Genomic DNA, 15,239 nt, shown 5'->3' on the forward strand with positions numbered 1-15,239 from the left:
CTGCAACTATGCAAATTAAGGAACAATTAGACCTCAGGAGTTTGCAGAAGCAAAGCTGTGTGCCCAGTGTTTATTTGCATGCCAGAGCTGTGATGTGTTTTCTGGGCTCCTGCAGTTTCTTAGCCAGGCTGGTGTCCGAGCTCTGGCTATAAACCAAATGGTTTGGTAGAGCATCCACATGTGTATGGATGCTGTCTGTCAGGTACTTCTCAAGTGAGAAAAGTGCCAGACTTTCTGCACTGCTAGGCTCCACCCCTTTGTGAATGTGAAAACTTGAGCTGCTTCACAAAGCCTAGTGTTAATGGCTGTGTATGGATCTGCCAGTCTCTTGCAGACCGACAGCAGCAGGAAGAGGAGACCTATGCAGACGCATGTGATGAGTTCCTGGATCCTATCATGAGCACTTTAATGTCTGATCCTGTGATGCTGCCGTCTTCCCGAGTCACTGTGGACAGGTCCACTATAGCCAGGCATCTCCTCAGGTATTCAAGAAAAGTGACCTGTGTCTGAGCAGTTCCACAGGAGTAGCCGTGTCAGTCTGTATCCAGCAAAAACAATGAGGGTCATGTAGCACTTTAAAGACTAACACATTTCATTTCAGCAGTGTGTCTGCGGAGCTGTTGCTTCACTAGAGGTTTGCTGGGAAGGGCTGGTAAGCGTTTGTGCCGTCAGATCCAGGCAAGACAAAGTGGACATTCCCATATGCGGATACAGTCGTTCTGCTTTCCAAGTTCCCACGGTTGCTCCAGAGTCTAGGAGATCTTAGCTGTGTTATGTTTGGAACTGGCCGTAATTCATCTGTCTCTCAAAAGTACTAAACGTTTATGGAACTGTGTGCAGTTTAATCTGTGCCCTGGCCCCTTGGAATTCAGCTTTCTGAAACTTGCATCCGTGTCCAAACTTGCACAGACCAGACTGTTTCTTTTGTTTTAATGGAATAACGTATATGAGAGGTACTCGGGGCTAGAGACTGAAGTTGGGGTGGAGATTATGAAGACTTTGCTTTTATTTAAAGGTAATTCAAACATTGGGCAAACCACAGGTGTTTTGTCATCCTGGTTTGTTAAAAAGTAAGTGGATAGGTTGGGCATCTTGGTGAATACAGATAAATACAGAATACAGACGTCTTCCAATAAAGCATGATTATAGGAGATGGCTTTTTTCATCCAAATAGTAGCACATTTCAGTCTGTCCCTAAGTAATCCTCTTCTGTGTTTTGTAAGAGTCAGAGGTTTGCCAGCTGATCTGGGCTGTGGTTTAAGTTCTCTTTGAAGTACTGTTGTATGCTCTGGTATTTGATTACTGTGGATCTGTTTTGTTTTCCTTGAAATTTAACCTCAAATGTTCATCACTCATCATTCTCAGAGGGTGTCATTTCTGAAGTGTCAGCCTTCTGGGGGGGGGGGGAGGTGTCGATGAAGCCTAATGATTATACCTAGTGGCTCAGAGTCCACAGGCAGGTCTGATTCACTTGATGGAACAGTGGCTTTGCATGTCTCTGCTCCCCATTTCTTGGGTTCATAATGTTGGTTTTTAATCCTAGGATGGTACTGTCCGAGAATGAGCCTCCTTTATTTTCTCTCTTTTATAGTGATCAGACAGATCCTTTTAATCGGAGCCCCCTCACTATGGACCAGATCAGACCAAACACAGAGCTGAAAGAGAAGATCCAGCAATGGCTTGCAGAGAGGAAAAAGCAGAAGGAGCATCTGGAGGACACACTGAACTGAACAAACCAAAAACCATCCTGACACAAATGAACAATAATTTGTTTGCAAGAGAGTGAAATTGCCTTGCAGAGATGGTGGCTGGTGCTCCAGCGAACCTGTGAATTTGTGCTGCAATGTACTCTTTACCCAAGATTGCATTTATTGCTTTGCCATCAGACCTGGAGCCTCTTGCTTAGGCCCTTTCTTCCTTTTATCCTCTTCTACTTTTATTTGTTTCCTTTGACTTCTCAATGAAATCAGAAACCTGAACTGCACTACAGCTTCTCAGCCCAGGAATCATACAGCCCCTTCTTTCTCTGTTGGCCACTGGTTAATTTTCATGTATTGTTTGTTCTTCACAGTGTTCACTGTTTTTTATGACTGTCATGCCACACAGTTCAGTGGCTGTCAGCCACTGCCAGAAAAGCTCTTCCTTGTGTTTCCTCCCTGTTACAGCTGCTTTGGCTCCAGACTTGTTTAAACTATGTAATGTTTTATCATATGATGTTTAATGTGGAAAAAAAAATCCTTTGTGTCTACAGCAGCCCTTAAGTTAGATGTTTGCAAGGATGCAAGAGGTTCTCTGATGCAGTTCTGTCTGTAAATATTGGTTGTGTACAAGGATTCACTTTCAGCATGGCCGAGGGTAGGGGGGCAGCACTGAAATCACGACGTTTAGATCACCCTCTGAAGGGTGGATGTGAATCCCTTAGTGAGGGATAGTTGGACAATTTAGCAGCTGCTATAACAAAATTCTCACTGGGAATAGGGAGGTCATGTTTGGAAAACATGCTACTGGTTTTAGAAAAGCCCCTCCCGTGGCTGACAGACAGCTAGTGGTCTGTTATTTCTATTTTGCTCAAAGGACAACCCTCCACGAACTCGCCATGTCCAGACCCCCAGGACAAGCTGTTCGGGGGGGGGGGAATGACATTATCATTTAAATTAACCTTAATGCGTGATGACCCTCTGCTACGTTTGAGCCTGCTGGAAAGTGCCCTGGGTGCGCCTCGCCTGCGTACGTATTCGTCCAGGTACGCTGTAAATCCTGCCCACGTTTATACTGTACGGTGTGCATGTTAACGTGTATCCAGGGTGTGTATAGACAGAGGGACCCGGCCTTTACCAATAAAATGTCAGGCTGCCAGGCGGTCTGGAGTAAGTGCCGGTGTGGTCTGAGGTCAGCGTGTTGGAAAGGGGGGATGGACCTGGGCAGCTCTGACCCCGGCCAGTGACAGTGACACTTCATCTGCGGGGTGCACACAGCTGTTCATCTCTTTCCTCCACTCCCCACTGGGGTTACAACCGCCCCTTCCCCTGGGCGGGTCTGCAACGTGCGGAAACAGCCGCACTGCTCACCGGGGGACGCAGAGCAACGGCGGGGACCGGCGCGAACCCGGTCAAAGCAGCGTCTGCCCTAAGGCCGGGACCGCCGGGCTGCTGCGCTGCGGGTGTGCGCGGGCACTGCCGGGCCGGGGGTGGGTGTGTGCGGGCACTGCCGGGCCGGGGGTGTGCGGGTGTGTGTGGGTGGGTGTGCGCGGGCAGTCCGGCGCTGCCGGGCCGGCAGGATAAAGCGGCCGCTGACGGTGTGTTCTGCTGGGGGAGCGGGGCTCGCGGTGCTGCGGCGGAAGGAGCCGCGCGTTGGCCGGAGGGTCCCGTGCCGGGGGGTCCCGTGCAGCGCCGGGCCGGGTCCGTGCCGCGGGCAGCAGGACCAGGGGCCGGTGGCGGGTTCACAGGCTGCCGCGGGGGGGCCGAGCCCGGCCCTCGTGTCCCGCCCCCCCCGGCCTTGCACCTGCACCAGCAGCCCGGGACAGGCGCGGACCGGCCTTGGCGGCTGCCTGGGGCGAGGCCGGGCGGGGCCGGGGCGGGGCTCGCTCTCTCTCTCTCTCTCTCTCTCCCCCCCCCCCCCCGCCACGAGCGGCAGCGCCGGGGCCCCGCAGAAGCCAGGCGCCCCCTCCCCCCCGGGTTTTGGCACCGACGCCCCGCCCGGCCCGGCCCGTAGGCCCTTGCAACGCAGGGCGGGCACGTGTGCCCCGGATCAGGCCCGCCTGGCCAGCGGGACCGCCCGGCCGGGAGCGACTCTCGGGCACCCGCGGGCCGCCGAACCAGGCGGTGAAGCTGCGCAAGCGCCAGAAGGGCCCTCGGCCAAATGTCGTCACGCACGCGACGAGACAAAAACAACAACCAGGCACTGACTCCTCCCAAACAAGCCCGACCCCCATAACCCTGAACACACATGGCGGAACGTGCACTTCCGGTCCCCTGAACAAACATGGCGGGATGTGAACTTCCGGTTCTGGTTCCCCTCAACAAATATGGCGGAACGTGCACTTCCGGTTCCCTGAACAAACATGGCGGGATGTGAACTTCCAGTTCTGGTTCCCCTGAACAAACATGGCGGGACGTGCACTTCCGGTTCCGGTTGGAGCCGGTCAGGAAAAGGAAGCCAGCGCGCACAGCGGCGGGGGTGGGGGGAACAGGTAAGATTCCAAAAAACATCAAATCCTGGCGTCATTTTCGCGCGTTCGGGAATGCGCCGCTTTAACTCCCTCGAGATGAGGTCTTTGCGCGTGCGCAGCCCGCCATGGCCGATAGGTGACCTCGGCGGGCGCCTGATCAAAATGTTGCCTCTAAACGGGGGAGAAAATGGCCCCCGTCCCCTTCCCGCAGGGCTGGGGCGTGCGCGAGGGCAGTTTGGGGGCGTGGCGAGTGGCGGCGGTGTTAGGCGCTACCAGGGCAGCCCTGACGCAGGCAGGGGTCCTTAGGGGTCCTGCTGTAGGTGACATTCAGGCTCCGGCTCGGCGGCTTCTTTCTCCTCAGCTGCCCCGCATCGGCTCCGCCATGGCCCAGGCCGCCCAGCGCATGATCCAGCGCATCGCCACGCGGGGCCCGCAGCTCGTCAGCGGTGAGAGCGGGGCCGGGCGGGTCTGAGCGGGGCCGGCCTGGGACCGGCTCTCGGCCTCCGGCCTCCAGCGCTGCGCCGAGGGGCGCCGAGACTGGAGCCGCGCGCGCCTTCCCGGGCCAGCGTCCCAGGCTGCCAGCCTCCCTCCTTCCCTCCCTCGCGGCGGCGCGCGCCCTGCCGCCAGCCCGGCCCGGTCCGATCCGGTCCGGCCCTGCCCGGGGGGGCTGCGTGACGGGCCGCGCCGCGCCGCGCCGCCCGCTTACACTGGCCCGAGCGTCTCCGGTGAGGGCGGGCAGCGCCTCGCGGCCAGACACTGCGCGAGCCGGGCCCGCCCCGCCCCGCCCCGCCCCGCCGCCGGCCGCTTGTCTTTGCGCGGGGCGCTGCGCGGGCCAGGGCTCGGCGCGCAGCAGGGCGCGGCCTCCCTGGCGGCGGGCTGCCCGGGGCTGGGAGTGCCATGGGAGACCCGAGCTGTGTGCCCTGCATTGCTCCACCCCTCCGGGTGTCCTTCGGCCTCCCGTCCCGTCCCGTCCGCTGCCGGGCGGGGGTTGGTTCTGTCGCTGTCCCGGGACTCGTTCCGCCCTTGCTGCGTTTTTCGCCGAGCTGCTCTTCTGAGCGAGCTGTGCGGAGGCGGCCGGGGGCTGCACCCCGCTGTTGTTAGCGAGCAGGGAGCTGCGCGGCTGCGGAGCCGGGCTGTTTGCGCTGCGCTGCGCTAGGCGCCAGCTCTGTCTTGTGCCTTCGGCTCCTTCCACCTGTCCATATCGCAGCAGCTGAGCACTGCGGGTCCGGATTTAAACTGTCTTTACACTGCAGCTTTGCCTACTTTAGCTGAGGTTTTTCCCATGTGAAAGGCTGTTCTGCTCTGTAATGGGTTATCATTAAAATACTGCAATCTGCCCGCCCAGTCGGGGAGGGTATCTCTAACCTCAGAGTGAAGTCTCTTGAGGAAGAATCAAAAATAGAAAAGGTCTGACCTACCGAGGGCCAAGGAATATTGTTTAAGGGTGCTAAATATGAGAGAGTTATTAACAAAATCTCTTTCTTCTGTGACTGACTTTAAAGTGATCTAACTATTGAGGTGGTAACTGGCATAAACTAGAGAGAGAGTCTAGGTGGAACGTCTTGTGGTGGTTGAAGACCTTAGCTTTACTCTAAATCCTGCAGCAGCACAGCTGCCATGGCAATTGACGAAAGCGTGGGGTTTGGTGGAAGGGCTTTCAGTGGCGCAAAGGCCCTTTACAGTGGAATTCACTCTCAGTTAGTCTAACAGAGTGAATTTCTGATCTTCTGGATGCAGTGCAGAATGTCTGTATCCCTTTCTGAAACTGAAGCTATGCTGGGTTTAATTTGGAGGGTGGGTTTCCCCCTTTGAATTACTAATGTACCAATATCCCATGGCACTCACAATGCTTTTTGTAAATTGAAAAACATTGTTTGATTTGTTTAACTTATGCTGAATTCAAGGTTATTTATGCAAACAAAAGGTGGAATCTACCTTCATAAGCAAAAGCTGTCGTTATGGAGACTGGAGAATTTCCACCACAGTATTCAGTGTGTGTGTGTGTGTGTGTGTGTGTGTACTGAGACTGGTATTAGAGATGTACTTTTCAGGCCACTTAGTCTGAAGTTTACCTAGTGTTTAATTCTTTTGCATCATATAGAGCATAATTGTCAATAGTTCTCTTGTGCTTAAATGCAGGATGCTGCAAAGTTGTGATTCATTCCAACAATAACATTGTTTTCACATTACCATTTCTGCAGCTTTTGAGGAGAGGCAGTTGTGCTGCCTGTTTAGGAAAAGCTTAATAAAACACATCTCAACTGGTCCATCAGTTGCTATTAGCCAAGATGGTCAGGGATGCAACCCCATGCTCTCTGATTGCCAGAATCTGGGAATAGATGATGGGATTGATCACTTGATGATTGCCTGTCCTGTTCATTCCTTTCAAAGCACCTGGCACTGGCCACTGTTAGATGACAGGATACTGGGCTAGATGAACCATTGGTCTGACCTTTTGTGGCTGTCCTTATTAAAATTATTTGGCTAGTGTAATTCTAACATCTAATTATTCATGCTTCCAATATTGAGGCATGACGTCTTAAAAATAGGGGCAACTAAATGTTTTCCACTTAGATTCCTTCTAGTAAAAGTCCATAACACTCTGCTGGCAAAGATCAGTGATATGATTGATCTTCTATACTAATCATTATCTGGTAACTTAGATTGCAGCTAACTGCTTCACAATTCACAACCAGCTGATAGAGGGTAGGTACTGACCTGGGGTCATCACATAATAAGCTCTTCTTCATACAGACTTCCTGAATGTCTGAGTTCCCAGGGATACGCATGTTCTGTACTTTTAATGATGTATACAGCCTGATTAAGTGGCGTTGGATATTGGGAGCACGTTAGACTAGTAATCTCCCATGGCTGAAAAGTAAGCTTTGGACTGGAATTCCAACTGTTTGTTTTAACCTAAAACCCCTTAAAAGGCTTGGGATCTGGTTACTTGTAAGACTGCCTCTCTCCTTGTGAAATGCTGACACAGTTGAGATCAGAAGAGGTGCTTGAGCTGGAGCTTCCTCAACATAAATAAGGGAGCTAATGGCACAGTATTCTTTAGAAGGGGTCTTTGGGTTTGTTTTTTTTGTTTTTTTTTATTCGCCATCCCACATCTGGTCTGCCAGCATCCAGATTTGTTCACCTTCTGAGCATGCTGCTAAATTCACCTATTTCCCCTTTTTAAGTCCAGTGGTTTTGGCTGTGGTGGATGTATTTATGGGCAGACCTTCATGTTCCTGTTGTGATTTTTTTTTTATTTATGGAATAGGCAGTCAGAGCACAGAGTGGGTTCCTAGACCTGTGTTTTTAAAAGTGAAATAAATATCTGCTCATTATCCAGGAGCGGCTCTGACTTCAGACTGGGTGCGCATTTGGTGAAAGCAATAAATGAATGTGATGCATATATCAATATTTGTGTCCAGCCCACACATCTGTTTCTTTTAGCCTCCAGTGAGTTCATCCTGGTATTTTTCTCTTCCAGCTGCTGTGACTTACTCCAGGCCTCGTTTGGCCACATTTTGGCACTATGCCAAGGTTGAACTGGTTCCTCCAACCCCTGCTGAGATCCCCAAGGCCATTGACAGCATGAAAGCTATGGTCAAAAGCTTTCAGTCTGGTCACCTCGCACAGCTTACAGTCAAGGTAACTGCAGGCTAAATAAGAACGGATGTGAATAACAGAAGCGTGTTTCCCCTGCGGTTTCTCCAGCTAGTCTGGTTAACACACTTTTTAGCTGGGCTGCATCTAGCAGCATAAAAAGCAGCCCAGAAAACGGCTTGTGCTTGTTATTTGGACAGAACAGTTAACTTGGTAGACAAGTTGTTGATAAAACCTGGCCAAACCTGAGTGCTCAGCGAGCTCATTCTGTGACAAGAAAAGTGTGACTGGCCAAATATCACTTTTGCCTTATGGTGGTTTCTTCTCTAGTGAGCTTTTATACAAGATTTTAGTATGGCCAGATGTTGGTCTTTCCACTTTTGTCTGCGGCTGCCTTACTGTCAAAGGGACTTCTCAATGCACTGTCACCTTTCTGATAGCAATGTCGACATAGCCAGCACCGTATGTAGCATGGTGTGAAGGCGTAATGGATAATTGACTAGTCTGGAATTTCATGCTTCTGCTTGACCTTCGTGATAACAACCCAAAGCTTCAGTATAGTTGTAAAACACTGCTACCTTCTACAGTGCAGTGAGGAGGGATGGGGCTATGTTCTGTTCCTACTGAAGGATGCAACTATCTTTTGGGTGTGGCTCTCTTTTAGGGGGAAAATGCATCTTTCCTTAATAGGAATGTGGGCATTGACAGACTGGATCATTCCAGTAGTTCCTCTAGTCCAGGATCCTGTCACTGATGGTGGCATGTACTAGATGCTGAAGAGGAAGGTGCAAAAATCCTAGAGTTGGGCAGCTATATGATAACCTGTCCCAAGGAAAGTTTCCACTTAACTCTTAATTTATGGAGATTGGTTTTTATCCCTTCCCAAACTCTTGCAAATACCTATTATAAATTTGGATTTTCCTGTCATCCATATAAATAGCTCTCTGCCTCATTGATACAATGTGGGAATGAATTCTTCCAGCTAATTATGCATTGTATGGAAAAAGTAATTCTTCTATCCGTTTTGAACTTGCTGCTTTTCAGTTTCATTGAATGTCCCCTTATTCTTGTATTTCACAATGGGGTTAGCCTCCAGGCGCTACCACAATATAAATGTTAAATACTAAAGCAAGGTCCAACCTGGGTGTTTTTTCCAACTAGTATACCACCTTGCTGATATGTAAAGTAATTCAGTAATAGCCTTTTTTCTATAGGAATGGGAGCCACAACCAAGAATAGTTCTCTGAACTTATTGCCTGCAGGTTTCATTCTTTAGTTGCCTCATCCAGGTCTTCTGACAGATGCCCTTTAACTCTTCACATTTAAATCTCTCTTCCTGAAGTTGCCTCCAGCATTCTGAAAACCTTGTTGGTTTATATAGTGTCAGTCTTCAAAAAGTAGCTTTTTAAAAATAATGGGTCTTAATTGATTCAGAGTTAGCTAAGTCTGGCAAATGTAGTCTATTTTGTGTACAGGGCAATATTTTCCAGGAACTTATCGAACCCCTGGCATCCTAGCTTGAAAACCTTTACTTGTCATGAAAAACAATAGAGCTGTTATCATTAAGGATTGAAACTCCTGAAGAATTTGTAGGTTGAGTAGACTAGCATTTTTAATATACCAGCTTTTCATTTCTTAACCCTATTGCTTCTAGTAGAATATAGATGTGCTTTTGACAGCAGAGTTTTCAACATCCATTCACAGGAGTTATGTCAGCAGGTACCAGATCTGCCCAGCAGTATTGAGCAGCTATTTCATAGGTCTAGTGTATTGTTTGGCATGGAAACTTGGATTGTCTTTTCAGATTTTATGCTTTAAAACATTCTCTTTGAAGGGTCTGAAACCTAAGCTGTATTTAAGACTTGAGTGCACTTTCGTATGTACTATAACTCCTTGGGTGGATGGGAAGTAAACTCTGAATAGCATTCTTGGCTTTAGGTAAAGATGCTATCTCGTGAACTGGGTGGCTTTCTTGTCATCATAGTCAAACTTTGTATGGTTAACAAACCAAAGGGAGATGTTATTGCAATAGCAACCATTCTAAATTGTGGCTTTCTTTCTTTCAGGAAGCTCTGAGGAACGGTTTGGTGGCCACAGAGGTGCTGATGTGGTTTTACATCGGTGAGATCATAGGCAGAGGCAGCCTGATTGGATATAATGTTTGAAGACTAATCCTTGGTAGTCTTGTGTTTCGCTTCTTTGTCCCCTAAGTCTGTAATGGTATTTGACAAAATAAAACCAGGAAATGATGTGGAATTGTGGTGGTCTCTGTTAGTGATGTTTACAACGTGGGCTTGTCTCCACCCTCTTAGCGTTGCCAGCTGTGGAGAAAGGATCAGTTAGTATCTAGCTGCATGCAGGCCATCCCTCTTCAAGCATTACCACACACAAGGAAATGGATTTATACCCCTCTGCTGCTTCTGTAGCACTTGAAAATGTGAATCTTTTACAATAGCAGGTTAACTTGGATTGAAATTTTTTTTGGGTCACTCACTTAGGACTAGCGCTTGGGAATGTTTGCTGGCTAGGAAACCCTTTCTTTGTTTGATCTGTTAAAGTGGTTATCGCTGGGGATTGTGAACTCAGATCTGCATAACACAAGCTGCATTTTTTACTTTGATTCTGACAGATTTAGCAGTAGCTGTTATGGGAACCAAAATACACCCATGCTTTAAACCATCAGACAGCAGCTTGGCATCCCAGATTATTCTACCAGTCTGAGTTGGAAAGTGTCAGGTGTATGTAAAGAGCTGGAAGAAAGAAGGTAATCAGAATAACACTCCTAAGGTCTTATCTCACAGGCTGGTAGGTGTAAGTCATCCAGTAATCAGTAGTCTTGCTGTCCTCATCAGAGAGATTTTTCTGAGATACAGGTACAAAAATTTCCTCATGTGATCTTAACCCTAAGGTTAACTCTTTAAAACAAGTGGGGGGGAGGACAGTTTTTAATCAGGCAGACAGCTCCATTTCTGCTGAAAGATGTCAAACAATCTGATGGGACTTATTCTTTACTGTTTATATTGCCATAGAAAGTGGAGCCAGGTTTGCTATTTAAAAACAATCAACCACTTTTCCTTGTTAATACTTTTAGCAAGACTAGTATTGGCTCAAAATCACCTGTTAAGCCTTCTGCAACCAAGGCATGACTGCTAGATGGATAGAATGGTGACACGTTTCCCTGCATCATAACTTCTTTTCAATAGATGGCTTCAGTAAACAAAAATGAAACAAAATCCAGTTTCCTCCAAAGTAAAGATGTCAAGCAAAGTGTGGCTTCTGGTTCCTTTAGCAGGATCTCTAGGCCATGAGGTTACAGCATTGGTAGAAAAACATGATTCAGCTAAGTGTGCTAGCTCTACAGTGTAGCACCTAACTGTACATAACTAGAAGATATTGGCTTTCACTGCTAATAAGAACATGAACACAAAAGTTCATTATCAAGGACAGAGGGAACAAGCATTGAATTCCAATAAACTTCTGTTGAAATGGGCATGTAAGCACAGCTTCTTCATCGGTAAAGAAAACAAAGGAGGGGCTCTCTTCTCTGCTACCAACAACACTATACTTGCTCTGAAATTGGGCGTTACGTACTAAAACAAGCTGTTTCTTAGCTAACAAAAGCTAGTGAGTTGGAGTCAAACAGTCTATGCTAGCTATTTTGATAGGGAATTATGATCTGCTGTAATCCTCTCTTGGGTTGCCCTGTGATTGTCTGAGTCTTGCTTTCAGCTCCTTGGTGAGCTTTCAGTACTCTGGCTTGGCTGGCCCGTGTGACATTAGAAATGTCTTGGCAGACTATGCTAATAGTACATAGATCTCTCTTGTCTCATCAGCAATAGCATAGGCTTTTCCTACTGAAAGAAGAGTTTTGACAAGTCTTGCATCTATACCATTTTTTTATCGTGGAACATCCCGGCTATGCTTTCTGGATAAGTACCTAACTTCACCTGCTCCTGAACTACAGTCAGTTATCGTGTAGTTGCAGTTGTCCTTTTGCATGAACATTTTGGATGGATGGGAGAACATCCATTTGAAACAGGAAGTGTTGGAATTAGGCCAGGATACCACTGCTAACAAACCTGGTCTCAAGTCCCATGGTATCTTAAATGATCAGAAGTTGTTTGGATCTTAGTTGCTTCTTCGAACTGTCTTTTGCCACTGGTTCACTACTAGTGAAGGGGGAGGAAGATGGAGAACGGCACTACCATTTTGATAGCAAAATACTCCGCAGAATCCATATACTAGTAAGCAGTTTGTATAATGGTGTGGTCTAACATTTGCCAGTCGATGAATGACAATCTCAGCAGATCCTCTTCACAGAAATGTAGTAGTCACTAGCCACCACACTTTCCATGGTTGATTTGATATTGCATTTCCAATAAGTAAAGACTTCAGAGGTGGTACCAATACCAGACTCCTTACCAAGCCTGCTCTTGCACTATTCCTGTTACCTAGAGATGGGACCATGGGGCTAACTCAGTGCAGACAGACAGGTGTTTGGGCCTCAACAGAATTCACATGAAATGCATTCATATAAATGGCAAGAAGTCCTGAGCCAAAAGGTAGGATATCTCAACAGGGGAGGAGATTGAGCTTGATGGAATAAGCGGAGACATATTTTAGCCTTACTTTTTGTAGGCCAGACCAGTAAGAGAGAGCATTCTATTCTGCTCTGTAACATGAGCCATGTCAAGCTTCATTCATCACATACTAGCACTGCAGAAGTGTGCCTTTCAGACTTCGAAAGCGTGACACAAACAGCAGGCTCACCATATACCACTCTGACAATGGAAAAGGCAACTGTACGAAGTACTAAGCAGGCGAGAAGCTGACATTTTTCTTGTGGAATAAAAATGTCTTGCTCCGAAGCCATATGTAATCTTCACTGGTGTCTTGCAGACCTCGGGCACTGCTTTCTAAACCAAATTAGGTAAAACGATGGAGTGCTTTTGTTACTGCTTCCTTGGGCAATCTTGGAGTAATCTTTGAAGAACTAGTACCAGCTGCATCCTGGTGGTGCTCTTCCTTCTGATGGATTACTGAATTGGCACCCAAATATAGTCTGCTGTCAGCTCTCAGGTGAGATGTACAACCGAGACCCGGATTAACTGTGGCCATTAAACTCCTATTAATGGTATGGCTGTAGCAGCTACAGGCCCAAGTAGTGACTGGGCCTTATATTAGGTACCACACAACATAAAGATAGGCTCCTTGGCACTTTTTTAACCTGGTTTTTACCTGCTGAAAACAGGTGGATTCTGTCCCCTATTAAGTGCCATTCATGCTGCCCTAGAGACAGAGAGGTTGCCCACAGTGCAGGGTCACTGTATGTGGTTTTATGCCACTCCTGCTGTATGGATGGAGTGCTTGATCATTAATCTTTTCTGTGCTTCAGGGCAGCTGGGGAAGCTATTCAAAATTACAGCAGGGAACAAGCTGGCCTCTCAAGATCAGGTTATGGGAGACATAAAGGTGACTTAGTCACCTTTGTCCCCCATCTCCTGGTCTATGCCTCCTGAAGGCTGCAGCATAGAATCCAGGCTGTCTTGCGAAGTTATTACATTCTGCTTACTCTTCCTTGTCTGAAGTTATTCTTTGCTTCCCGGCCCAAACTGTTGTGCTGCTGTGTACATATCTCAATGACAGTTGGCTATTTAATTTGTATTACCCAACCTAGACTGAAATCCATTGTGCTGGGTGCTGTACAGACAGACAGTCCCTTCCTCAAAGTGTTTACAACCTAAATAGGTGAGAGACAGAAAGGAGCAGTATCTCCATTTTACAGAGGGGGGAAAAGCAAAGTGAGCAAGAGAGAGAGTGATTATTTTATGTAAGCTATTGTGCGAGCCTTCAAAGTGCTGTGTAGATTTAAGTGTTACTGCTGCCACCCTCATGGGCAGTCCCTAGCAGGACGCAGAGAATTCAGAGGGCTTTAGGGGATGCTTATACAATTTTTATGTATCTTTAAAAATGGGTGTTCTCATCTCTTAAACTCCTCGGTGGTCCAAAGTCTTGTTACTTGTTTGTTTTTTCCATTTTGTTGCATGGCCCATGAAAAGAAGGGGTGTGAGTGTGTGAGAGAGAGAGAGAGATGCACTATGCAACATTAGGGTTTCAAATGCTGAAGAGGAGGCTTGTGTTGGAGGGGGCTTTCAGTGAATTTTTAAAAAAACAAACCCCAACTTGTGGCAATGCTTCCATTGCTGTTTGATATGGACAGAGCAGGGACTGTCTTTTTGTTGTATATGTACCGCTCCTCACACGGTGAAGCCCCTAAGTGCTACCACTGGTCAAATAATAATGATCTCTAGGTGGTAATAGCCTGCTGTATGGTTGCACTGGAGGGAACATACAAGTAGTGCCAGTAGAGAACTCCACCTGCACTAGGACCCAGGAGCTTGTAAGGCACCCCCAAAAGCTGTTGAACCAATCACTCACAGCTGGGACCAGTGATGGGCAAGTCAAACAGTAAGCTCCTATGGGGGGGATCTTGGGCTGCAGAGAGGTTCAGGGACTCGGTTCCCAGCTGCCTGGAGAATGACTGTTGTAGAATTACGTCACCCCCCCACCTCTCGGTAGCTGACGCGGAGTGGCTTTCATTGCCTGTAAGAGCAAGTAACCCCCTCCCAGCAAGCAAGGAGGCTGCTGTGCAACATCTCTGCATAATCGAGGACAGGCTAAGCATGGATGGAAAATCCTGTGCCTCCCCTGGTGGTCTCCTCCCTGCTTCTAGGGGGGGAGAAGTTCAGTGCTATACAATCGGGCTAGAGAGCAGGATCTGTGCTGCTGGAGCCTGCAGAAAGCCAATAAGAAGCCATCGTTACTGTAGTGTCGCACCATTTTCTGCACAGGTTTTTCCTAGGCTGCCTCAGATGGATCTTTATAAGAAATGTTAGCTTCTGACTTTTAACCAAACAGATAAATGAGATGCTGCTGGCTTCTACTGCTTTCTCTGCCATAGCGTTCATGGTTAATTAAAACACCTTACTGCAGTGCTGAACTGTTCCCTGTGTATTCAAATTCTCATCCTTTTCCCAACAGACACCCTGCATTTCTACCTCTGCCCCTGACGTCACCCCCTTCCCACCCCACAAGGAAGCAGCAGCCCTATCTCTGCAGTGCATGTAATAGCTGAGGTTTATAGCTATTCCCACATTTCTGAAATGACTTTAAATGGGGAATGAAATACAAATGCCTGCCCCTGTTTTAGGGGAAAGTCCCTCACCCAGGCTGCTTAACAGAATCAGGGGCAGAGAGAGAGCATTGAGTCAGCATGAGAGCTGCATCTGAAACTGGTGTTAAGTGCACACTGACAACAGTTAGCAATGACATTCCACTTGAAGAGCTCGGTGTAGCGCGAAAGCTTGCCTCCATCACCAACAGAAGTTGGTCCAGTAAAAGATATTCCCTCCCCCAGCTAGTCCCTCTAATTTCAGCTCTGAGGCATTCATCTTTTCTGCTGCAGTGTGCC

The 15,239-nt window shown here is 48.0% G+C and overlaps 2 protein-coding genes across 5 annotated transcripts in view; both read left to right on the forward strand.

Annotated features, from left to right (window-relative positions):
* UBE4A (ubiquitination factor E4A) overlaps positions 1-3,048 on the forward strand; it is a 29,309-nt gene extending 26,261 nt beyond the window's left edge. For all 4 annotated transcript variants that reach the window (XM_067566252.1, XM_067566270.1, XM_067566260.1 and 1 more), the window contains 2 exons: positions 325-482; positions 1,592-3,048. In XM_067566252.1, coding sequence (XP_067422353.1) covers positions 325-482; positions 1,592-1,730 — 297 coding nt within the window. In that variant the 3' untranslated portion in view covers positions 1,731-3,048. The remainder of the gene's footprint in view (positions 1-324; positions 483-1,591) is intronic.
* A 1,407-nt stretch (positions 3,049-4,455) lies between these two features.
* ATP5MG (ATP synthase membrane subunit g) lies at positions 4,456-10,024 on the forward strand. The gene is made up of 3 exons (XM_067566293.1): positions 4,456-4,614; positions 7,653-7,813; positions 9,835-10,024. The coding sequence occupies exons 1-3, from the start codon at positions 4,551-4,553 to the stop codon at positions 9,931-9,933; spliced, it is 324 nt and encodes a 107-aa protein (XP_067422394.1). The 5' UTR covers positions 4,456-4,550; the 3' UTR covers positions 9,934-10,024.
* Positions 10,025-15,239: the final 5,215 nt, after the last annotated feature.

The sequence above is a fragment of the Emydura macquarii genome, unplaced genomic scaffold (assembly GCF_026122565.2).
Source record: "Emydura macquarii macquarii isolate MOO-44397 ecotype Brisbane River unplaced genomic scaffold, CSIRO-AGI_Emac_v2 contig_312, whole genome shotgun sequence".
NCBI lineage: Eukaryota > Metazoa > Chordata > Testudines > Chelidae > Emydura > Emydura macquarii.